The sequence below is a fragment of the Magallana gigas genome, chromosome 9 (assembly GCF_963853765.1).
Source record: "Magallana gigas chromosome 9, xbMagGiga1.1, whole genome shotgun sequence".
Classification (NCBI taxonomy): Eukaryota; Metazoa; Mollusca; class Bivalvia; order Ostreida; family Ostreidae; genus Magallana; species Magallana gigas.
Window position 1 is genome coordinate 22381426 of NC_088861.1, and position 26787 is coordinate 22408212.

General features: G+C 33.6%; 2 protein-coding genes across 5 annotated transcripts; one reads left to right on the top strand and one right to left on the bottom strand.

Annotated features, from left to right (window-relative positions):
* Positions 1 to 1657: 1657 nt before the first annotated feature.
* On the bottom strand, positions 1658 to 13974 carry LOC105320075 (cold shock domain-containing protein E1). Its single transcript, XM_011417850.4, has 18 exons — positions 13834 to 13974; positions 13209 to 13422; positions 12790 to 12900; positions 12113 to 12209; positions 11841 to 11995; positions 11243 to 11400; positions 8161 to 8374; positions 7802 to 7965; positions 7409 to 7580; positions 6995 to 7138; positions 5491 to 5626; positions 5146 to 5270; positions 4514 to 4686; positions 3995 to 4121; positions 3748 to 3856; positions 3134 to 3321; positions 2636 to 2799; positions 1658 to 2451 (listed from the first exon to the last, which is right to left on the bottom strand). Exons 2-18 carry the CDS (start codon positions 13251 to 13253, stop codon positions 2295 to 2297), a joined length of 2439 nt encoding a protein of 812 aa, XP_011416152.3. The 5' UTR covers positions 13254 to 13422; positions 13834 to 13974; the 3' UTR covers positions 1658 to 2294.
* Positions 13975 to 13994: 20 nt separating this feature from the next.
* On the top strand, positions 13995 to 17740 carry LOC105320076 (charged multivesicular body protein 2a). 4 transcript variants are annotated; one of them, XM_011417851.4, is made up of 6 exons: positions 13995 to 14132; positions 14716 to 14921; positions 15378 to 15557; positions 15988 to 16118; positions 16722 to 16783; positions 17435 to 17740. In XM_011417851.4, the coding sequence occupies exons 2-6, from the start codon at positions 14748 to 14750 to the stop codon at positions 17557 to 17559; spliced, it is 672 nt and encodes a 223-aa protein (XP_011416153.1). In that variant the 5' UTR covers positions 13995 to 14132; positions 14716 to 14747; the 3' UTR covers positions 17560 to 17740. The 4 variants fall into 4 exon arrangements, with proteins under 4 accessions (XP_011416153.1, XP_011416155.1, XP_011416154.1 ...); XM_011417853.4 differs by having other exon boundaries at positions 14049 to 14132; positions 14734 to 14921; XM_011417852.4 differs by having other exon boundaries at positions 14085 to 14248.
* Positions 17741 to 26787: the final 9047 nt, after the last annotated feature.

The window sequence follows — 26787 nt, forward strand, 5'->3', positions numbered from 1 at the left end:
TGGTCCTCTCCGCTCCCTTTGAGTGGATTAAAAGCCCTTGGGTTGCAAAAAAGTAGCTTATAAAGCAGGTGTTTGTTTCTTATTACTTGACAGGTCTTGATTTCACCAAGTGTAAATAAGGATGTTTGTTTCATGTTGGTTCCACAAAAACAAGAGTCGACGGCAGTTTCTTCCAAGTGTTGCCAAGTCATTGGCTTGAAATGAATAAGAATTTCAAAACTACTCCGGTACAATAAAAAGACAACTCTCAATCATTTCAAATATTTTTTCTTTATTTTTTTTTTCATTTCAGTTTCTTTTTATTCTTTTTTTTTCCAATTCAGTTTCAACATAAAATGTACTTCAAGTTAAATGCATCATTAAACTTGTTGCAAAATATGTCACAATAAGCACCAGTCCAAGTGACAAAGACACTGGTCTCTTGGCTTCGTGTTCAGATTCCCCCCAGCTGAATAAATACCCCCTCGTATTGTCAGACTACTCCTCAACAGTTCATCATCATCTCTATGAGATTGTCCAACATTGCTCAAAGCAACTCAATATTAACAGACTAGATTGATTGTATACAACAGAAATTACAATTTTACAAATCTTGTGTTAAACTCAAGCAGAAAAAAAGTAGTAATAAATTATCAAACAGTGTCCAAATATATTACAGTAGTTTTTAGGACAACTTTTTCAAAAAAATATCTACAGGTGTTCAAGATTTCAAACATTTTGGACCAAAAAAATTGCCTTACAAAGTCAGTAAAATAAACTGATAATGGCTATTGTCTACTAACATAGCACAGTCTTTAAAGTTTATATAACATTGTATTGAGCACCATATTCAACAAACAGTATTGAGCTAAATGAACTATTGACCTTGTGTCACACTTCACTGGTTACCGCTCACTTGCAGAATTTTTAATGTTAAAGGCAGCTGAGATTCTGAGTTTCTCCCTTCACACAGAGTGCATAAAAAAGATGGCAGATGGCAGATGCACCCAGTACATAAACATTCCAGAGGTAGTTTTTTTTTTTCTTCTAGGAAACAAAATCTTTCATTTAATTGTTAACAACTGAGTAATATCACAAGCCAGTGATCACTTGTAATAAAAAAAAAACTTATTCTTAGTACCAGTTTTTTTTCTTAACAATAGATATTGTACATGAAAAAAACTCTGACAAACATTTCATAAAATAACAACTTGTAAAAGAGAAGTTCAGTACAGTCATGTATAAACTTTTTCTTTTTTTTATTAAAAAGTTTGTACATAACCAGACTTGCTTCTCTAGTTTGTTTGTTCTTATATTGTTCAATGGCGAAGCATATTACATGAACTGTGAACATTCACAGGCAGAAAAAAAAACATTACAATGATGATTTTCATATATGCATGTAAGAAAGACTGAAATGCCTTTATAAAAGGAAAATTACGAGTCCAACTCCATAAAAAAAAATACTGCCAATATTAAGGTTCTTGTGTAGTTTCATCATTTATTTTTATTTATGTTAAGTTTCTTAATATTTAAACATTGGTCAACATGATATCTTGCACCAAGTGCAGTTTTGTTTCACAATTTTCAACATATCCATTCCTGATATCAATGATAACAATGAATAATCAAAATGAAATGACTGGAAAAACATTGAGTAAATAGTCTTTTGTTCTTATCTGTCACAATTGTAATAAGCTTATGCCTCATGCAAATTCTTGTAAATAACCTTATTCTTAATGAGTATAAGATGCAATGAATTACTACAGGGTATGTGACAATCTTTTTTCCCATGAAAAACCTCACAATCTCTCGAAACATGCCGCCATTTTTTGATAATACAACTCTCAAAGTTCATCCTCATCTTTTACCTCATTTTTCATTTTTCTTTTTATGTTTTTTTTGTAGATGCAGTGCAATTTCAATAATGCCACAGTAAAATCATAAAGACATACATTGATTACATTGAATACAATGCAAATTCTTGCCAGATCTCCAACTCATTAATGATAAAAAAAAATTACCTTTCCATTCACATAAATCTACCGAAAAACTTTAAATCCAAAAAAAATACATGTGTAGCCAAAAAAAATTCAGCAAATTACATTTTCTTGGCTAAAGTTTAAACAGCAGATCAGTACATTTCAACCTCTTCATAGCAAATTCATTTTGATTATTCATGATTTTACTGTGGCCAAGAAAAAAATTTTTAAAACTGAAAAAAAGAAGGAACATGGAGAACACTATAAACAATATATCACAAAGCGACAGGAAGCCTTCCCAACAAGCATCACAATGCCCCTGTCAGGACCACCTCAGGCCTGGGGTGGTGTCCAGGGCTTTCGTGGCTCCTTGAAGCCGTTCGTGCCGTCAGGGCCTTTGGGTTGTCGAACGGCCACGACTCTCGGTCCGGTCATGTCTTCTTTGATGCTCTTCATTCGACTCAAGAGACGCTCAGGACGCTGCCTGTCTCTACAATGGCAGACAAACACAGTCAACAAAATGCAGACTGACTCGATATCATAGTTACACAAATCAAAATCTGATTGATAATTTACATTGATTGACCAATTCCACTTTCATAACTATAAAAACAATATTTAAAGAAAACACCTCTCCCTGAATGAGTATAAACCATGAACTTCAAGGTACTTACGTAATTTTGCGCAGGCTACAAGCAGAGTATTTTCCGTTGCGTTGATTTTGTACGACGACAAACTCCACCTCATCTCCAGTCTGCACCTCGATTCCATCGTGAACCTCGGTCATGTGGAAAAACAATTTCTTCCCTTCCTCTGCCTCATAGTTGATAAATCCAAACTGCAATTTAAGATCAAAAGCAATAATTATTTCATCAATATTTTAAGCCATCAATGTTCTAGGATTTAATGAAAATTACTGTTTCTAGGATTATACGTTTATTCATGAACAATGATTCTATCAATACAATGTTTAATCAAAAATTGCATTTCGATGAACAAATAATTTCAACTCAACAATGAAATCTATAAAAATTGGTATTAAATAAATATCCATAAAACAACATTAAAAGATGGAAATTGCACCTGTTCTAGAGATATCTTTTTTAAATCAGTCTTTCAAATAATGATACACTTGGTGAAGATTTTGAAACTAAAAAAGAGAGCAACATTACCTGTCCTTTGACTGAGTCTACTCGAGCCCGAGTGAACTTCCTGATGGCAGCGATGTTGACGGCCCTCAGTAGTCCGGTCCGCCTGTGGGCGGCGATCTGGAACTTGACCGCATCACCCCTCTGTAGGAAATCCCTCTTATCGGTCAGACTAGTGATGCCATAGGGGTAAACCTCAGCATCCTGATCATCTGTAACACACACAACACATTGAAGTATAACAACTCATGATGGATGATTACTCATAATACTCATTCATGCCTCTTTCTAAGTTCAGGGAACATATGAATTGTATAGTTTAATGCTCTGATAATGAATACTCTTAATGCTAATTAATTTTTTGTATATTTTTTAAGTATAACACACCCAAGATGAATGTGCTTAATAACTCTTATACTTGCTTCTCTCAAAATGAAGGTTTCATTTTTGTCAAGCAAAGACAGTTGAAAAATCATATCATCATGGGTTGCAAATAGAAAAACTGCAGAGTAAGTAAAAGAGGTCTGAGATAAAAATCAATGTGTTACATGTATTAGTAAAGACAATGTAATCTGAATTATTTCTATTCGTAAAGAAAACATTGCAATCATCTCCTCACTTGCCAGTGCCCTACTTACCATCTCCGCCAACCTGCACAAGGCCTGAGTACTCGTCTTGGTCAGGGTTCACAATTCTCATTGGCCGAATCACTTTTCCTTGAAGAACTCCTTTATCATACAATATGTCCTAAAACAAAGGAGAAATACCGTAGTAATTTCACTGCCTCAAATATCAATGCAACCATAGCCTTCTTATGCATTCACTGTTACCAGCAAAAATAAATAAGAATTCAAGAATACATTAAGTAGAGAAAAAAACACTGACCTCTGGAGCCACGGTTCCCTTTGGCACTTTACGGATATTCTCAGCACTAAGTTTGGCACTTTTTCTGGTGACTGTGTACTCCACTTCATCTCCAAGGTCCAAGTCATTTACATCTCCATCAAAGGAACTGTACAGCAAAGGAAATACTGGTACAGTAGTTATCACTAACAGTAAATTATTATACATGTGTACAACCTTCGAAGGTGAGTTAACATGTAAAACTCAATGAACACATTAAAAGAATATAGAGAATACAATGTAATACATGTACCATATTCAAAAATCTAAATACTTTCAATATCCATTCTGAAGATTGTCTCAGACAGGATAAACAATTGTGTAAGTTGAGTATAATTCTTCTGATTTAAGCAATAATTGTTTGATTCATTTTTGTAAAGCCTCATGTTAAGATTCTTATCAAAAAATCTTAAGAAAAAAAGATTTGGTAAGTTTTACACATACAGACTACATTTTGTTTGCTCATAAAAACCATACATTTCACTTTTTTATTTAAAATACCTAAAATGAAAGAAGACTTCTTTATCGTGGTCGGCATTCTCGATAAATCCGTAATTATCTTTAAGGGTTGCGATGAACCCATGACACTTTCCCTGAATATTTCGGATGACCACTCTCACCGCCGCAGCAAAACGAGAATTGGATCGCTTCACTTCACCGATGGAAAACTCCACCTGTGAATAAAATAAATTAATCTCTAACAGCAGTTACCTTCAACAACCATTAGAAAAGAATTTCAGGAAACTTTTTATTAACTGAAGGACTAATCTTTTACAAGAAATGGATTCTTAATTTAGTAAATTGCAAAACCGTTCTTAACTGCAAAACAGTTCTAATTTAGTCAGTTTTTTAGTTTTCTTAAGCTTGATACAATTTTCATTCAAATCCAGTTCTGTGTATTTTTTTAAACAAATTTTCTTTATGCTACTTTAACAACAAACATTCAATCTTTTGAATCTAATTATATTTCTGCACACCAAATATCAAAACAAACTGAGGTACCAATGATGAACCTGGCTTTTATGCTCGCAGCAATTCATCTACATGAAAATTCATACAGGACTCCTGTTGTCCATACTGAGATGATCTACATATAGACCTTAATCCAGCGACCACTAAGAACTCGGACTCACCTTGTCTCCGTATTTGGGGGCGTCTCTCATGTCTGCGATATCTTTATGGTAGTAAGGAATATTTTGTATCTTCCCTTCATAATCAAACACTATATTACCGGCAGGTTCGTTGTCTTTGATCTTTGCTACAAGTGTAAAGTTACGACTATATTAAGTGACCTTAAGCAGATCAAAACAAACAGACCCATTGAAAGATTATACACTTATTATATATTAAACGCACTTTCCATATTTATTATAATCAACATGCATTTGGTTTAAAAAAATATTTGAGAAGACTTGAGAAGATAAAGATGTTGATAAATTAAGTAATAAACCCTTACTAGTATGTAGATTTGTACTTACATGGACTCTTGTGACTGGATGGTTCTTTGTCGACTGTTCCTATATACTTTTCTGGACGAACATTTACAAAAGATATGCTGCCTCTTGGCAGGCTTCTGATGCGGATTGCCATTGGTCGATTAGGGGTGGATGGATCCTACATTAAAACCAAAAGCAGACTGTTAATAGATCTAAGCACCACTGTCAAGAGCATTGTTAAACTGTTAACCTTAGTATTGATTCTCTATGTTTGGTTGTCTAGTTATTGAAGTAGATTTTGTGCATAAACCCTGATAATGAGGACATAAGAAAGAAGCATTCGAGTACCGTAATCCGGTGAATATAATACGCACTTTTTTTCTAGGATTTTTTACCGTGAGAAAGGGGTGCGTATTATACATCCCTATAGGCTTTGGACATATTTTTTCCCTAGCAGAAGCACGGAGTATCATACTACCGTATTACCTATGCTGTTCACAGACAGGACCGATACCCCGCTATTCATCGTAACATTACTTAATTATCACATTTATATTATAATTAAACCCTTAGGAAATGATTGCCATAGCGTGTAATTAAAGAAAATGTATACTTAAAGTCTGTTAATAAATAAACTGTTTCAAAATGGCCTTTAAAAATTAATTTGAACTGCCTATTCTTTATCTCCGTGTAAGCCGCCATTACAGCTGTTATTAATAGAATGCGGGCTTGGATGGCCACGTGTTATTTGTAACTGATCTTTGAAAACAGCTTACACATCTTTAACCATTTTCATGTAATGCTAATTGATTTATTGCAAATAATTATGATTATAAATAATTCTATAACCTATTCCGTTAATTGAAGCCATTGTTGTGCTCCCCCTCCGCTAACACTTGACACCTTGGGTATCTCAGACACTCCCCGTAGGCTATGTGTACTATACACAACACAACTATTTGTGCACATGTTTTAATATGTTCCAGGCCTCTAATTGATCACTTTGATCGGCATCATTTAAGAATTTAATTAGGTCCATTATCTCTACAGTATACCTGTACACGGCCCGTTTTTCACTACACAGGGGTTGTAATGACTAAACAATTATAAAACGCTTTTTAAAAGTGGTTGATTTTATTTACGGTAGAATATTTAATACAGGTCTATTTAAAACATTGATTATGAAATAAAGATATTACCGCGATGTATTAGTTACAATAAATCCGTGTCTAAGAAAATATTGTGTTTTTCTTATTTCCGGTAGCGTATTCCCGCGACGAAGTTGAGCGTGCATACAAAGTATAACTGCTTTGTTGATACTCAGGATTACCGTTTGGTCAATTTTTTTGATGCGTATTATACATCCCAACAAGCTTTTTTTCACCATTTTCAGGCCCAAAGTGGGGGGTGCGTATTGTACACTACTGCGTATTATATTCACCGGATTACGGTACATGTGTACTCATATAATAACTCAATAATTCAGGGATACGGTTTAATCAGTTGTATGTATGAGACACACAATATACAGATTCCATCTCCTTACGGGGACTACTGTGAATTCCACTTCCTCTTGAGTCCGTATTTCCTTCTTGCTGTCCACAAGCTCACTGAAGTGGAAGAATATTTTGGATTCTCTATCCGTACATTGGATAAATCCATAGCCATCCTTCAAGTTGGATACCACTCCCTGTAATGTACAATGATGTATAACATTTTGAAATCAAAATTCAAGTCAACATTAAATTTTTTGAAAATGTTTTCTCCGTTTTAAGTATCAGAATTCTTTTTCTATTTTTTTCTTTTAACGGACATTTTTACTGAAGATAAAGTTTTTGACAACAGAATTGAAATGTTTTCCCATTAACAATTTGAAATCAATAATTTTTGGAAATTTTACTTAAGTAATGACATGCATTATTGCTTTAACGCTACAAAATTTGTTCACAAGAAGCGATACCTTTTCTCGTTTCTCTGAGTTCTGGCTAAACGTCTCCTGACACAGCTGTATCTTGGTGGCCCTCTGGAGTTTGTCTCTGCGATCCGTTGCTACCTGGAACTCCACTAGATCACCAATCTGGAGTGTGAATTCACCGCTCTGATCCTTGTCCCCGTAAGGATACTCTGCTGTCCTGAAATCATTAAAGATTTCCAAAGTCACAATAAATCAAAACTGGAAAAATCTTACAAATTTCAGAAGTGCAAGTTTTGAATATTTATTTTGGTAAGTAAAAATGCTACTTAAAACATCAGAGACTCAATTTTCTATGTATCAAAATAAGCCATTTATATGATTTTCTACTAAGAATGCTCCAATCACTGACCCCAGACCCCTTAGACTATGACAACTCACCCTTTGGCCGATTGGCACGAAATCCTGCCCCCTAGTGGATCACTCTGTCTCCGGTTACTTTTCAATGTTTTGATTATTTTCCCTTGTATTTTGTCGATGCTGATATCTTCAAATATCACCGTCCCCACAGGTAGTTTCTTAATGTTGACAGCAACCTCTTTATTCTGAAACCAACAAAATTGCAATATACTTTGTAGGTCATCCATGTATTATGAATTGAATATTTCGTAAATTAATTTTCAAATTTTTGTGAGCTGTACCTAATTTGATAGTTTTGAGCAAAAAACTAGGATTTGTGACAATACATAATTAAAGTGAGTTTAAAATTCTTCCCTGGCAACATTTAATGAAAAGCTTACATTTCTGGACTGCACATCAAATTCGACATCGTCTCCCAGAACTAGGTCGTTGATATCATCGTTGTATTCACTGTAGTGAAAGAAGATCTCCTTCACCACATCAGCCCGCTCAATGAAGCCAAACGAGTCCTTCATGGAGCACACCACCCCCTGGCACCTCGGCGGTGGGGTGGGGGCTACCAGCTCTATCTTCCTGGCCTGTATGTTCCCATTTCTACAGGTCAAATAACATAAAGACTGTGAACACATATGGGATTTGTAACAAATATTATTATATCATGACAGGCACTTAATTTTAAACAAGACTAGCTTTTTCTTTCCTTAAAAATATATTATCAAACATAGGTAATCATAGATTACTAAGCTCACCGAGACGGAGCATCACCCTTATGAGACATCACTTTCATAAGACCACCTTTATCATTTTATATGAAAATCATACTTTATGATCTTGGATATTCATGGATTCTGTTTTGACAAAATATTGTGTATCATCTGATAAATTTTTTTATGATAATCATATGTTCATATGTTTATCAATTCAATGATATAAAATTAAATATTGCATCATGTCATATTTATAATATATATCATATAATACAATAAAATACCGTAATAAACAATAATGAGATATGATATTGTAACGTATGATATGACATTGTATTGTGTTATACCTTATTGTATTTGATCACATAATACAATATCATAAAATATAATACAATATACTATTATATTACAATATCATATTACATAATACATCATAACATTGAAACATGATATTCTATTGTATAATATAGTATGATATTGTATTAAATGACACTGAAACATATTTGATACATTATATGATATTATATCATATAATACAATATAATTTGATTCCAACATTGTATCTTATCAAATGATACAATATCATGTGATAAAGTAAAATATTATAAAATACATTATTATATGATACATATTGTATCATATGACACAATAATATATATTACAATATCATATAATGCAATTTCATGTGATATAATTCTATATTACTGAATCCATGCAATATCATATTATAAATATTGTATGATACAATATTATAGAATATACGATATTGTATCATAGGATACAATATAATATTTTGCAATATCTTATGTAATTGTATCATTTGATAAAATAATAAATTAAAAATACAATATAATATTATACAATATTGTATCATAATATACAATACTATACATAACAATATCATGATACAATATCAGATCATAAAATATCAAAACAAATGATACAATATCATATCGTATCGTATAACTTTTTATAATATAACATATGATATCATATTGTATCATATCAAACAATATTGTTTCATATCATACAATACTATATCATAGGAATCATGTTATATCATTTATCAACAAACACATCTATCTATCGATCTGGTTTGAGTGAGGTAGGAGATTTCTTTAGCATCCTTGATAATGGAGATCAGGCTCTGCATCTGAAGCAACCTCTGCGTTTAATTTATAATAAAGTTAAATCAACTATGCAAGCTTTCATCTATAAAACATGTGACCTGTTCCAAAAAACTAAACCTCATCCAGCATCCGAAACCTATGACTCAGATTCAGCATTCAAGCCCATCAGGTGCATTGGTATCATAAGACGCATCATCCATGCAAGTTTGGTGAAGTTTGGACCAGTAATAACTAAGATATCTTCATCAGAGGGCACTAGCAATGAAAACCTTTACTTCCTCCAGCATCCGCAACCTATGGCTCAGATTCAGCATCCATGCCTGTCAGGTGCATCTGTATCATAAGACACACCATCCATTCAAGTTTGGTGAGGTTAGGACCTGTAATAACTGAGATTAATTTTTTAGCATCCTTGATAATGGAGATCAAGCTCTGCATCTGAAGCTACCTCTGCGATTCATTCATATTACAGTTTAATCAACTATGCAAGTTTGAAATAGTACTATCATCTATTAAACATGTGACCTGTTCCAAAAAACTTAACTTTATCCAGCATCCGAAACCTATGGCTCACACTCAGCATTCAAGCCTGTCAGGTGCATCAGTATCATAAGACACACCATCCATGGAAGTCTGGTGAAGTAAGGACAAGTAATAACTAAGATATCATCATCAGAGGGCACCTGTTTCAAAAACTTTATTTAACCAGCTCTTAAAACCTTAACCTCCTCCAGCATCCGAATCCTATTGCTCAGATTCAGCATTCAAGCTTATCAGGTGCATCAGTATCATAAGATGCACCATCCATACAAGTTTGGTGAAGTTAGGACCAGTAGTAACTAAGATATAATCATCAGAGGGCACCGGCAACAAAAACTTTAACCAGCTCTAAAAACCTTAACCTCTTCCAGCATCCGAAACCTATTGCTCATATTCAGCATTCAAGCTTGTCAGTGCATCAGTATCATAAGACGCATCATCCATACAAGTTTGGTGAAGTTAGGACCAGTAGTAACTTAGATATTCCTGCAACAAAAACTTTAACCTGCTCCAAAAACCTTAACCTCCTCCAGCATCCGAAACCTATAGCTCAGATTCAGCACTCAAACCTGTCTGGTGCATCAGTATCATAAGACACACCATCCATGCAAGTTTGGTGAAGTACGGACCAGCAGTAACTAAGATATTGCTATCAAAGGGCACCTGCAACAAAAACTTTAACCTGGTCCAACAACCTTAACCTCCTCCAGCATCTGAAATTTAGGACCCAGATTCAGCATCCAAGTCTTTCAAGTCCATAAGTAGGTCCAGATGCATCATCCATGCAAGTTTGGTGAAGACAGGACAAGTAATAGCTTAGATACAGGACCTGCAACAAAAACTTTAACCAGGTCCGGACGCCGACGCCGACGCCGACGCCACCGCCGACGCCGACGCCGAGGGTATAGCATAAGCTCTCCTTGACTTCGTCTCGGTGAGCTAAAAACTACAGAAATTTTAATCAAAACATTTACAATCATGTTAAAGCACTTAGCTGCAGAACCACAAAATAAGAACATATTTCAGGTTTTACTTGAAACATTTTGGCAAATATTGCCAATGAAGTAGTAGTGGTGCAGACAAACCTTTTATCGGTGGCCATAAAGAAGGACACCTTGTCGCCCGGCTTCAGATTGAGGCTGCTGTCTGCGACATCATCAAGTCCAAAAGGTAGAAAAAAACACTCTCCATTGTGTTCATATGTCACTCGACCCATACCATCAATGTTGCCATTCACACACCCCTACACAATGTCAAAGTTACAATCACTATAGAGAAAACGCCAAGGTTATTCTACTTCATGAGAAAATTAAAATTGAATTTCTTTAGTGAATAGAATTTTTACCATTCACCATGTTCACTTAGCTTTGCTATTTTATAAGCTCTTATTGGGTCATTTTACTATACAAATTACATGCATATTAATAAGGCATACATGTATCTTATTGTTTGACAATTGAACATTGTGGAGTACTAGTTTAATTGGGAAAAATCAATATTTGTATGTGGTAAGGAACGAAATTCAGACCAAAATTGGCTGTAGGTGTCTCACTGTTTAATAACAAGAAAATGTTTGTATGATGAATTGTATAATTAAAATGTTTTAATAAATGGGTGAAAAAATTGGGAAAACATTCGAGCATAAGGTCTTTCTCTTTACACTTGATATATTCAGAGTCTTACATTTTTGCTCTTGCTAACTCTGGCCTCTTGCACCACAGTTCCAGTGAATCTGTCATCACTGATCACCTCGTAAGATGTCTCGTCCACTTTCACCACAGCACATGCAATGGGACGACCGGTTCTTCTGTCACTGGAAAGCTGGAACTCCACTGCATCTAAAATTTACCAAAAACTGAGCTTGACAACAGTTTTAAATTTTACTTACTGTGTAATAAAATCTATAATAAAAGGCATCTTTAATCAATGGAATGGATAGAGTACTTTAAACTCACCCCCTATTTTCACTGTATTGATGTCTCCTGAATATTCGCTAAAATGGAAAAACAGACGAGCTTCTCTCTCACAACACTGGATAAATCCATAGGAATGCTGCAAAATATTAGGTAATTTTCCTTGTAAAACTTATAACTATTACTCATTTACTGAAATGTTGAGCACTTAATATGCACAGAAATGTAATCATAATTTTTTTTTATAAACTTGTCAGCGTCAGATCCAAATGTTCATAGTGTCCAATGTAGTGTACATTTCAGTAGTTGCAATGATTAAAATTGAGAAAAAAACGAACTTGACTTAGTCATTATTAAAAAACAAGCATTCTGAGAGTATTGCATAAGCAATACATGTCCCCTACCAGTTTGTGGAAATTGTGAAAACAATGCACTGTTATGCAGAATATCGAACCCGAACATTAAAAAATTGGAATATAAAAAATTCATTTTCTCGAAAATATGTCAACCAGACGCTTCAAAAGTGTAAACTTGATCTGTAGTTTGACATTTTGAAGCTGTTCAGCAAATTTCATATTATTCCTCCAACGCATAAAGAAAAAAAGTGTAGAAAACTGAAGTGGGACAGACAGACAGACGGACTGACAGACGCAGAGGAAAGCTATAGTCCCCTCCGGTGAAAACCGGTAGGGGACTAATAACAGGTATTCTTGACTCACCAGAAGTTTTTCAACAAATCCGGTTTCTCTGTTGCCATTGGTTGATGGTAGGAGGTTACTGCTAGGTGACCTCTGGTAGGACAGAATGGCGGGGTCCTGCTGAGGTGGCGGCTGTAGGTTCAGAATCATACACGGAAATATTAATATGCGATTCAGAATCACAAAATCGTTTTTTCTCCCTCAATACTTAATCATAAATGATCTTAAATAAAAACTTAATCATCTAGTCATAATTATGAGAAATCATGAATTTCCCCTTTAAAATTTTGACACACCATTTTATGCTTTAAATGTTGACATTAAAACATGAGAGTTTTGTTTTTTAAAAAAAGATTGTCATCTAAAACATGTAATAAAATGTACCTGGTATATAAAAATAACTTCATTGAATTTGTTTTCATAAAATTTGTTACATATACCTTCCATGATTGAGGACTGTTCATTTTCTTGACAGCTGACGTCATTTTGAAGTTTCTTGCTTGATATGATGTTTCACAGTGGTCAGTGTCTTTGCCTCACACTGCAGTCTGTGCAATAGTTCTTGTAAAGTTGGGCTGGGAAGTTCTTGAAAATTTTTTGGCGCTTGTGACCTGGGTACAGGAGAGCTTTGGAAGAAGTTGCTTGATCAGATAGCTACAAAATACAATGTTACATGTGAATTCTAACAATAAATAGGGAGATTTTTGTATGATGATTCAAAAGTAATATAATTAACCATGTTAATATTCCCTACTACTTCCAATTTTTCTTATAATGAATAAATACTTCATTTTCATTCATTCAACAAATTCAAAATATAATGTTAATAATTATAAACATATTTTCATCCTCCTGTTTTATTCTCCATTCCCCCATCACTGTCAGAGTGGTGAGAAGATACTCAAATTTCTTTTGTACAGTACCGACGTATTTTTTTAAATCACAAGAAAATGTAGAAGAGTCATTTAACGAATGGAATTTTTTGGAAATAAATTTTCTTATCATAAAACGATTTTTAACGACCTTGAACACACAAATATTCCAATAAATGAGATATTTTTTTACCCCAACTTGCACAGTACTGCAGCTTGGCCGCCATGTTTTTCTACCAATAAATTAGTCATAAAGAAAAACTACTGCATTAAATATTCACTGACAACAAGATCTTTGATTATAGTCTTTCCAGAGCTATGTTTTAAAAGAATATCTAAACATATCATGATAACCAAAAATCAACCAATTTAAGTGTTATTTCAGACGAATCTTTGAAAGATATTTAATTTAGAGACTATATTCTGTGACGTCATTTTCAAAACACAGACCCTGAATATTTCCTGACTCAGTGTCATATTTTTCAGACTCAGGTATTTCTCAATCTTATAATAGAATATAAACGTCGTTTGTTTGAGACAAGCAAGTAATATCCTTTTTATGTGCATCAGCTTCAGGAGGATTTTCATTGTTGTAATATTCCCCTGAGGTAAGGTGTCTGGATAAATGAGAACTACATATTTCTGAAGTGTTGTTTTTGTTTGAACGATCCGTGTTTATAGACATGCCGTTTTAGTCTTTTTATGCTACATACATGCATTTTAAGTTAAATCAAAGCCGATAAATTCCAGTGACACCATTGTTACATTTGAAACTGACCAGGTATTTGATCATATCCCGAATTTTCTCGTTCAAATTTACTCCTTATCTTGCAATCTCCCATGCAGAGTTGTCTTTCGTTCCTCTCTCAGACACAGTGAATGTATGAGCCGATGGCAGAGAGTGCTTAATCTTGATATAAATGGTTCAGGAATTTTCATTTATATGTCTACATGGTCTACTCGCTGAAATAGCACACACTCTTAATTTTTGTGCAAATAACCAAAGATCATATTGATTTGAATGCCAGTGCCATTATGGTCCATACAAGTTTTGTTTTCTTTATGATGTGTGTAGATTCTACTTGCTGTAAAGTTAAGACATCAACCATGCCTTTGGAATGGCTTTTTGGGCGCAAGAAGACGCCAGAGGAGATGTTAAGACAGAACCAGCGAGCTCTGAACAAAGCAATGAGAGATCTGGACCGAGAGAGATCTAAGATGGAACAACAAGAGAAAAAAGTGATAGCAGACATTAAAAACATGGCAAAGAAAGGCCAGATGGTAGGTAGAACAATGTGCAATTTGTTATAGATAAGTTTAGAAATCTTCGATTTTAAACTTTTAATGTAACAGTTTTACCTGGCATAATTTTTGGCCTGGTAACCAAAATCATTTCTACCTATGATCATTATGAAGTTGCCAATAATTTTTAAATGTTTGGTGAAAATTCCCAAAATGGACCATAAACAGAAAGACTATTTTTTACTACAGTTATTCTCATTCTGTTAATTCTGCCTTCTTTAGCTTCAATAATATTATTCTCTGAGATGTTGGGATGTAGATGGGAAGGACCGGGTTTCGAAAGTAAAATTGTATCTTTATATTATATCTGAATCACAGCCTATAAAAATTGTTGTTACTGTTTCAAGATTCTTCTGCCCAAAATTTAAGAAAAACAATTACTTTGATCAGACAGTAAAAATTATGACACATATCTCTTAATGATGAATTTTCCAGGATGCTGTGAAGATCATGGCCAAAGACCTTGTGCGGACACGACGGTACGTCAAAAAGTTCATTCTAATGAGAGCCAACATCCAAGCAGTGTCCCTGAAAATCCAGACCCTCAAATCAAACAACGCCATGGCTCAGGCCATGAAGGGCGTCACGAAGGCCATGATGACCATGAATCGACAGGTGAGTTGAATAAAGCTTATAAATATCTGCTGCACATGCTACACACAGCTACACTGCCAGGGCTTTGGACCATAGAACCTAAACCAGCTCACATTTTTACCTGGCCACATTCACAAAAGGAAAAATAGTGCTGTGTGTATAAACATACCCCGGTATTTTGAAAATGAGTTCATCTAGTAAGCCTTATGATCCTGGAGAATGCTAGAATAGTTCACACCCTTAAAGTGAAAACTTAAGTGTAAATTATTCTTAAAGATTTCTGACTCCAGTTTCAAAACTGGAAAAGGGAAAATCTATCATAATCTCAGTAAACGGAGTAATGAATAACTTTTAAAAAAAAAAGTTAAGCTATGAATGAATTAAAGTACGGTAATACATATTATTTAAAGAAACAAATGAAAGTTCAATTCTTTGAATTCTGAATTTCAAGCTGAAGTTGCCCCAGATTCAGAAGATAATGATGGAGTTTGAGAAGCAGTCAGAGATCATGGACATGAAGGAAGAGATGATGAGTGACGCCATCGATGATGCCATGGGTGACGAAGACGATGAGGAAGAGAGGTGGGTGGGGATGGAATTTATGTGGGTGGCCTAAAACGGTCAGGTTTGATGTTGTTGATTTTGTGGCATTTATGTTGTTAAGATTTCAAACAACTGTGACTTGCCTATCCAAGAGGAAAGAAAGTTGGTTAGATTGTCCTTTGGCTAGTGAAGGGGAGGCTACATCCTATGTAATATCTGATAAATCATGCATTTATTATTATTGTGTAATGTTAAGATTCATATATATATATATATGCAGATTCATATACTTGGACAACAAATACACCATGCAACTTTTAAAAGAGAAAATTGACAGTAAACTGCGCTTCGCGTGGGTTTCTCACGTTGACAATCAGACTCAACACCATGCAGGAAGTTGCATCATGTACACCTAAGAGTTCCTTTTAATTCACTGAGACAATTCCACTAACATTATAATTTTCCTAGTTCATGAGTCCAAAATGATTAATGTAAGCATAAAGTAAGATGCTGAAAAATTAAAAAGGAAAAGATATTTTCTTTAATACCTGTGGAACTGCAATTAATTAAGTTAATTCTTTGCATGAGACCTTTAAGATACAAAATTTATGAAAAATATTGTTGATATTTTTTTTTCATCAGCGATGCCGTTGTGTCACAAGTTCTGGATGAATTAGGACTGCAACTAACAGATCAATTATCAGGTATGTATTTTGAAAATATATAGATCTCTAAACTTACTTTAGTCATTTGTCCATGATGAAGAATTGACATTTTTTGGTCATTTTGGGGGGATTATTTAATTCTTAAATGCATGCCAATAGAAAGACATTTTTAAAAAAAGCCTTTGAAAATAGTGAAAAACCTGTGAAAATAATTCTTCAATGTTTCTTTTATTTCCCTTGAAAAATACATGTATTTAGCACCCTGTATTTAATTAAATCATGTTAATAAAATCATTTGCAATTTGTTGGCTGTATTAATTGTACATACAGGTGTCCAAGTTTATAATTTTGTAGTCAACTAAAAATGGAAAACAAAATCTGAAAATATACTTTAATATGTGATTTAAAGAGAGATATCCATTAATAACACTTTCATATGCATTGAAAAAAGTCTTACTAATAAACATCCATCTACCGGGTACTGATAGTTGAAATGTTTATGCAAATGATAGATATTTTAGAATTCTTATGTACATGTACTTGTTAAAATTAAACTAACAAATAAAAGACTGTATTATATACATTATACATTTAGAAAATATCATTCTCATAAGCATCTATCAGTAGTGAATCTAATCAATACGTTGGGATTTTCAGATTATTTGTAAGATTATGTTATTTTTCTTCCAGACATCCCGAATGCGGGAACCAGTTTAGGAACCAAGACGGCTGACAAGCAACAGCCGCAGGCCGCCGGGGTCAGTGACGCTGACGCCGACCTGGAGGCCCGGCTAGAAAACCTCAGGAGGCAGTGAGGAGGGGGAGGCGTGGCTATAGTTTGATTGACAGACGATTGTGTGCACTGTGTGAATGATTGGATAGTATGAGTGTGTATCAAAAGACCAAGCGATGTAGTAATTTTGAGATGATTTTATTCAGCAAAAAGGAAAAGAAAAGAGAAACGCTTTCTAAGTAAAAGCAACTTGACTGGATTGAGTTGCAAAAAACTGGCATGTAACATAGCTGTGATTCTGAGGTCTGTATTTAGGACATGTTATACAATTTACATGTAACCAAACATGTTATTAATATGTACTGTAGTTGCATGTGCATTTGTAAATTCATGTTGACATTTTCTCATTTTTTTTGTGTTTTTGTTAAATATTATTATTGCCATATCAGGTTATGTTATTCATGTTTTTTTACATGGAAATTTTAAAATAGGAATAGGAAACTTTGTTTTTGATTAACATGTAGTATACTTTAACATCTTACACCTTTCTATCATACAGTGTAGTGTTGATGAATAATATCATGGGTTTTTGATAAAGATTTTTTCCACAATGATAATTATTTGCATATTACGCATAGAGCACTTTGTTGTAAAATCATTTATTAGAAGTTAAGGGCAATATCCCCTTGCAATTTTACATTTTTGTGTATCTGCCATATTAAGTTATTCATATTAGAGCTATTAACATTATGCCTACTTGAGTAAATCTGCAAATTTTGTGTGACACATGACCTTGCTATTAAAAGTTTACAAAATGTATTTAAGAAAAATTTAACTCAACATGTTGATTGTTAAATCGAACTGTTATCTTTCCTGTAAAATATAATGTTTCACATACTGCATATCTAAGTGAATGCAGGTGGGTACACATTTAATTTAGTACTTTTAGTTTGATTTCACACTACATGTAATTGTTTGAAATATTAAACTCATCTTACTTTTTATGTTTATAATATGTAGTGTTCTGAAGAAAAAAAATCCTGTTTTGTGTATTTTTAAAAACATTTGAATTTCACGATCAAAGTGGAACTATCTATATTTTTCATGGCATGATTTGTATCTTTTGGAAAGAAAATTAATGTAAAATATATTAAATTGATATTGAAAATTTGTTGTGTAATTTAACATTTTTCAATTTAAAAGATATCTCTCCTGTGTTAATTGACGAAGTGTCAATAAATTTAAATTGTGTTGACTGACACAGTTTCAAGAGATATATTCTGTGTTAACCTACTAAATATATTCAGAAGATATCCCTCCCATGTTAACTCTCACAATAACGATAGAGTTTGTAAAGTTAACTGACACAATATTAACAGAGTTTCCAGTGTTTATTGACACAGTGTCAAAAGGTTTCGTTTGTGTTAATTAACACAGTATTGGTGATACTTCCTGTGTTAATTGAAACTAACGATAAAGTTTTGGATGTTAACTGTCGCAGTATAAATGAAGCTTCATATGTTAACGGACACAACATCAGGTGATATCTCTTATGTGTTAACTGACACATTATCAGATGATATCCCTTATGTGTTATCTGACACAACATCAGATGATATCTCTTATGTGTTAACTGACACATTATCAGATGATATCCCTTATGTGTTATCAGACACAACATCAGAAGATATCTCTTATGTGTTAACTGACACACCATAAGAAGATATCTTTTTTGTGTTAACTGACACAATATCAGAAGATATCCCTTATGTGTTAACTGACACAACATCATAAGATAGCTGTGATGTATTAAATGACAAATTAACAGAAAATATTTTTTATGTGTTAACTGACACAATATCAGAAGATATCTCTAATGTGTTAACTGGCACAACATCAAAAGATATCCGTTATGTGTTAACTGACACATTATCAGAAGATATCTGTTATGTGTTAACTGATAGAATATCTGAAGATATCTCTAATGTGTTAGCTAACACATTATCAGAAGATATCTCATATGTGTTAACTGACAAAATATTAGAAAATACATGTAGCTCTTATTTGAACCTTCAATAAATTTACAAATGATAGATTTATTATATTCGTTTATTCCATTTAAAGAGGTATGGGGTCTTTTCCATTATTTCGCCTACATCTGTGTTTGAACTGAAAATACCTGTTACTAAACATAGCTTCATGTACCTAGCTGTCGGAATATAGATACTGATTTCATAATGTTGTCTATAACAACTGATTTGTCATGAATTCTCGAAACTGTGTGTAAAATGTCAGTTGATCTGAACCCTGATAAGTTCAAGCAAAATGCAACGGATTTGAGTATAAATAGAGTACATGTGTTAATGAAAATATCTGTTTATATTATGTGTGCTCATACTCGGACTGAGTTAATAAAACAATATACTATGAAAAAAAAACCCAGAAGATTAGATACATATGTAACTTAATTTCTTTATTCCTTTTCATGTTTCATTTAAATAGAAAAAAATATTTACTACTTGGTGGATTCGATCCAGCGACCACAAAGTAAAAAAAAAGTCCGCTTTACCAGTCGGCCACGCATGCATCTAACTCATTTAGAAGATGTATTTTCAACATATATGGCTATATAAATGATTGTATAAGAAAAGACACCAACTGAAATATTTCTCTATTTTCAGTACGAAGACTACGTTAAACCAAAACGAATTCATTGTTAATGTGTACTACAGTGCCTGTAGAACATAACATTAATCGGATTTCTTTGGTTAAGAGTGATTCAAATAGTCAAATACCCTTTTTTTAAATCGTATACTAATTATTTTCATATACATCCCTTAAAAATCTGAATATTTTAATGATGTCGTATAAGATAATTAAGACTCTTTCAGCATGGAATTGTGTTATTTGCGTTTCTTTGAATATATTATAAACTAAATAAATATTGTACATAATATTGAAAATGTCTGATGTTTGTAAAAGTGCCATATTTTAGGCGAAATCGTACATAAAGTGCGCTATACCTCTTTCGAATGATCGTGACTCGCCAAATTAAAACGATGCTTATATTTGTTGCATGACGAAAGCCAATATTTCCCAGAAAAGTAAACAATTACATAATTATGTTTGTATGTAAGGGGAATTTCTACGTTTATTGAATAAATGCGAATTCGGGATAAATAGATAGTTTGCCAAATTGTATTGCGTTTTACTGTCTTTTGAAGAAAATAAAACTCCTTACTATGATCATATAAACATGTATTATGTTTAATTATTATTCTTTCCTATCATAATTACGTCCTCTGCATAATTTGTTTTACTTACATTTCATTTCCTTCACCGAGTTCGACGCAATGTCAATGTCACACTTTTATATATTTTTTTGAAAAAAATGCATATCGCCTCGACATGGCAATAAAAGTAGACATAAAGATATGATTCTAATAATCTGTCATTGTCTATAATTGTAAACCAATTAATACTAATTAGTCCACGCTTCTGGTCAAATCAATCTTGTCGCTTGGCATGTTGTGTTAAATGAGCTATATAGTTACTCATATAATTGTCTCCTCTGATACTCAGGGCCTCCTGGCGGATTCCCAGATAATTATCCAATCATATATCATAATTACTGATAATTAGCTATAATTACATAGTTTTTACTTGGTCTATATATATACAGTTACAAGTTTTGATCCTTTATTCAGTTCAATACAGTCTTGCACGTACATAATGTTATTCCATGAATTTGCTTCTTCGATTCCATCTTTAAAAAGTTGAAATCTCTCAGTATGCTGGAGACTGAACTTAACAAAGCGGAGTCAAGTCTGTGTCGGGCTTACCAACAGATAGAAAACTTGGACCGGAAACTAGCGGAATTAACCATAAGATACCACCAAAGTATAATGGAAGGCAGCCGGATGTTCCGGTACAAATTGCGTCTGCGCATTGTGACTTTGGAAGGAATACTGAACGCTTATTGTGAATACGCGCTGTGGAAGAACGCCCAGGTCAAGAACCTAAGATTCCAGCTGTACCAAGAAGACCCGGATGTTCCGATTGGTTACGGAAATACGGATTTTTACAGCGATGTCGATGAAGATGATGAAGAAAGTGATGACGACGAGCTCGAGATGGAAATGGTTTGATCATTGACTTTACCGTTATTATTGGCTCATGTACGTATATATGTATGTACATTTAACCAAGTGCTTGTATGTAAATTTATCCTCCTCGTTTTAACAATTGCTAATCACCAAGATTACTTTGTTTAAACAAGACTTTCATGATAAAGAAATAAATTTTATGTATTAATAATCACAGTGGCGTCGGACGCAAATTGAAAGTGGGGGGCTAGACTAATCATCAGAAATCTTGACAGCAAAAAAACACAACACCTATTTCCCAAAATCATGAAAATCCTAATTCGTGGGGGGGGGGGGGGGGGGGGGGGTAGCATAATTTTTCATTTTCAATATTACTATTAATATTTCATTCTTTTTAAGGTAAATCTAGGAAATCTTATGTTTGCTGCGAAAAAAGTGGGGGGTAGCCCCTCACGGATACTATGTGTCTAATGGTTAGGTCTAACTTTGCAAAAAAAAAGTGGGGGGAACCCCCTCCTCCCCCCGGTTCCGACGCCTACGTAATTATGTATATATTTTAATGAACGTACTTTTATTTAATGAACAAAACGGGAAAATGGTTGGAAATATTTCCCCGGTTTCATTTTTTTTTTCAATAAACCTTTTGTGGATCAGTCTCGTCAGTCGTCACCAACTATGATGAAAAGGATGTATCGGAGATAATCAACGAGGAGATGGGTGCATGGCTATACGTTAAAATTCTTGGAGCAGCTTTCTCTGATCCTTTAGCTTGATCAGATTGAGCCTTGGTTGTCTACCATATTGATGAACACAAGATATACGGTTTGTAAACTCTGTATTCTTGATATAAAAAAGGTTTCTAAATAATGCATTTAATATATAATTCATTATTAATCCCACCCCAAATAAAAAACTTCAAATGAATAAAAAAAAACGGAAGAAAAACCAACGAGTTTCTCAATTGTAATTAATTAATAGTAATATTTTTACTTGGAAATTTACAGTGGAAAGAAATTCGAAAGTTCGGTTGATTTTAAAGACATACAAAATATACAATAGGTGTTTATGAGTTCGGTTATCCTCTTGATCGCCAACTTTTTAGAATTCTAAGCAATTTCAGATGATCACATCGTGAACAAATTTTTTTTTAATTTTCAATGCTTTAATTTGTATTTTTTGAAGTATTGTATATTTGAGTACAAAATAATGTTATTGCTTTGAACTGAATGCCCGTTATTTGAATTCCACTTTTGAATAAGTTAAGCATCCATGCTCGGATCTTGGGGGGGGGGGGGGGTGTTATTTCTGGAAAGTTTAAATTTATCACTTATTTGATTTAGGCCTATCCCCCCCCCCCCCCCCCCCCCGCGGGCAAACACAATTATCGCTCGGACCCCCCCCACCCCTCCCGGGGGGGGGGGAATTCTGGATTCGCGCATTCATGAGCATCACATACATATAACTGATTATTTTAAATCATATTTATATCAACAACAACAGAAAGTATGATACTAACAGCAATAGTAGTGTAGACATGTTTAATGGGTTCAGACATAAGTATAACTGGTTTTATTTTCTTAACGGCCCTTTTAAAAAAACAAAGTTCGGTTAAATGATCTGTACGAATTGTTTTCAGCAGGTGTTAGGTCTTACTTTCAGTGTGAATTTTGCACAATTTTTTAAACCAAGAACGCGGAATCAAAATTTCCGGAAAAATCAATATTTAAACCCCGATATCTCTGCAATGCATCATCCGATTCAAAAACGAATTTCATTTTGTATTAAGCTTTGCAAACTCAATAACATTCATGTAATTTTATGTTTTTATAAATATAATTATATAGTTTATATTGTAAGACTTTTTTTCAGTTCGGAAGTTACTTATTTTTTAAACCAAGAACGCGGGATCAACATTTCCGGGAAAATCAATATTGTAACCCCGATAACGAATAAAAGTTTTGTATTAAGCTGTGCCAACTCCACAATATGCATATAATTTTAATATTTGCTCCAAAAAATGAAAATTCCGAAAAATTAGAATAACTTTCGGTTTCGACCGGAAGTGACGAATTACATTTTTTTGTAAATATGCCATAAGTAAATCAGCAGATTTACAATCACAGAAAATTTTGCGTCTTTAAAAACAACCAATTACGAGAAAATCCTGCACAAATTCACTTTGATTTTTTTTTAAAATGACGTAACTAAAAAACGGAAGCGATTTCATGACTGAAACTTTGAAGGCTTCAACATAATCCCTGAAAATTCTTGCAAATCGGTTGAACAGTTTTTGAGATATAAAGCAAAAAGATGGAAAAAGAAGAATAATAATAACTAGAGCAAAACTCGTTGCAAAGCAACGAGTGGGTCTTCCGTTAATGTCGAAAGTAAAGCTAGATGTTCCTGTAAGAAGCCTTGTTCTTACACCAATAACAAGAGTAACTAAGCAAAAAGATAAAAAAAAGTTCTTGGTACGACTTAACAAGTCCGAATGGTTTTAAGTACGAATTAACACAAACCTCTACGATTTCAAGAACGACTTAAAAAAAATCCGAATGTGTCAAAGTACCACTTAACAAAAATCGAATAATTTTCGTACAAGTTAATTTCACTTCGAACTTTATGCTATTTTTTAAACCAAGAACGTGCAATCAAAATATCCGGAAAAATCGATTTTTAAGCCTCAATATCTCTTCAATGCATCGTCCGATTTTGAATTCACCATGACATACTCTATAACACTGTGGTATTATTTTATTTAAAAAATTGAAAATTTTGAAAAATCGGAACTACTTCCGGTTTTCAAGCAAAATTATTGCATAAAATTTTAAAAACCCCCAGTCCAACCTAGTACGTATTGATACATCTATCATTAGTAAAAACTGCAAAGCAATATCCTTAACGTTTAATGATATTTCCTCCGGACAAAATCACTGTTTTAACAATTAAAGATGACGCTATTTTTTAAACCAAAAACTGGGAATCAAAATTTCCGGAAAATCAATATTTAAGATAGATATCTCTGTAATGCATCATTCGATTAAAAAACGGATTTCAGTTTCGTACTCAGCATGAAAATTACCGTAAGATACGTATGTTTAATTTTTAAAATATAAAAAAAAAACCATGAAAATTAAAAAAAAAATGGTTTTACTTCCGGTTTCAACCGGAAGTGTGCGAATTTTTTAATGATTACTCCTTTTATGGCCGAGATAACAAACAATATATGGTGTACATCGTTAAGCACATTATTTTGAACATCTTTTGTTAAATACTGCTTTTCAGAATTTTCCTCCATTTTGATATGAGGATCAAAGTTTTGGACTTCTGGCCCCTTAAAATCCCTAATTACGTAATATAGGATTAAATGATTGCCATGCATAGGTAAATAACCCTATAATGAACATAATTGCTTTTATAACGTATCACAAAATATTTAACAGTAAAAAGTTATCATTAAAAGACTTTAGAGCCCCCTCAGCCCTATTTTTTAAAGGCCAGTCCAATTTTCTTGATATCATAAGAATGTTCTTGTCAATTCAAACACATTTTGTTGAACAAGTGTTTAGAAATTTTGTACCGTTTTCGAGATATCTGGAGAGGGTCGTTATAGGGGCCGACCCTACAACTCCTTGAAGGGACCACATAACAAAGAAATAATGGTTGCAGATTGTTAAGCTAAATATTTTGAGCATCTTTTGTTCAATATTGCATTTTAAGATTTTCCTCTACTTTGAGATGTTGAGCATTAAATTAGAATGAACAAAATTGCTTCTATAATGTATCGCAAAATATTTCACAGTAAAAAGTTATCATTAAAAGACTTAAGAGCCCTCTCAGCCCCTTATTTGAATGGCCAGCCCCTTTTCTTGATTTTAAATGAAAGCTCTGGTCAATTCAAACACATTTTGTTGAACAAGTGTTTAGAAGTTTTGTACCGTTCTCGATATATCTTAAGAGGATCGTTTTAGGGGCCGATCCTGTAACTCCTTTTAAGGACTGCATAACAAATAAATCATGGTTGCATATTGTTAAGCTCAATATTTTGAGCATCTTTTTTTTCAATATTGCTTTTTAAAATTTTCCTCCATTTTGAGATATGAGCATCAAAGTTTTGGACTTCTGTTATTACAAAATACTATCGAAGAAAGAGATATTGAAAGAAAACCACGAAAAATCACGACGCTTTTTTAACCGTAATTTTAGAGCTCGGGCGAGCTTCGGCGCTTTTTGTCACAGGAAAATATATATACCACATGTCAGATCTACAACCTTTAGTCTACAATCCCTGAAATTTTGAACTCATTATCTTATCTTATCGTTAAGGAGTTTACCCCTGGACAAGCTGACCCTCTGAAAATCGCTAAATTGTTAATATCTCAAAACCAGAAGTGACGTCATCGATAAGGTTCAGATCACTATCTATCAAATCTGAAAGTTTCGTGTAAATCGGTCGAGTAGTTTCTGAGAAATCCTGTACACAAAATTTGTAAGAAAAAAAGGAAAGAAAAATAACTAGACACGATGTCGTTGCGAGCAACGAGGAGGTTTTCCGTCCGGTTTTTAGAAGGTGATATACGTCATCGGCTTTAATTTTCGACAACAAAACATGATCTGGAAATAGGAATTGAGTACTAATACTTTCCTGTATTGCTTTTTATAAGTTCTTTTAAGTTGCTTTTTTTAAAAATACTTGCATTTCTTCCAATTGAGATAGAAAGATTAAACTTTTTTACCTCTGGTCCCTAAAATCCTTAGTTAGGTAGCGCATGAGAAAATCATTTTATTGTTAGGATATATAAACGTATTACACCTAATTTTGCTTTTATTACCTATTACAAAACATCACTCAGTAAATTACTATATAGATAAGAGACTTTAGGCCCATCTTGATCCCTAATATGGGTAGACAGTCCCTTTATCTTAATATCAAATGAAAGGTCGTTTAATCTTAATTAAACACATTTTGTTCAACAAGTGTTTAGAAATTCATTACCGTTCTTGAGATATATGTGAAAGAATGTTTTTGGGGCCGATCCCTTATCCCCTTATAAGGGCCGTTAAACGACATTTTAAAGGTTGAATATTATACAAATATTGACTGGGGTTGAGGGCAACATTGATTATATTAGCCCCCGAGGGACGAAATATTGCCCGACGCGAAGCGGAGGGCAATATTTTCGTCCCAAGGGGGCTAATATAAT

Coding starts and splice junctions, on each gene's coding strand:
- LOC105320075 (XM_011417850.4), bottom strand. CDS start 13,253: ATGACGTCAGCTGTCAAGAAAATGAACAGTCCTCAATCATGGAAG. Junction 11,996..12,112: donor CAATACAGTGAAAATAGGGG/GTGAGTTTAAAG, acceptor GGTAAATTTTAG/ATGCAGTGGAGTTCCAGCTT. Junction 3,322..3,747: donor TGTGCAGGTTGGCGGAGATG/GTAAGTAGGGCA, acceptor TGTGTGTTACAG/ATGATCAGGATGCTGAGGTT.
- LOC105320076 (XM_011417851.4), top strand. CDS start 14,748: ATGCCTTTGGAATGGCTTTTTGGGCGCAAGAAGACGCCAGAGGAGATG. Junction 15,558..15,987: donor TGATGACCATGAATCGACAG/GTGAGTTGAATA, acceptor CTGAATTTCAAG/CTGAAGTTGCCCCAGATTCA. Junction 16,119..16,721: donor GAAGACGATGAGGAAGAGAG/GTGGGTGGGGAT, acceptor TTTTTTCATCAG/CGATGCCGTTGTGTCACAAG.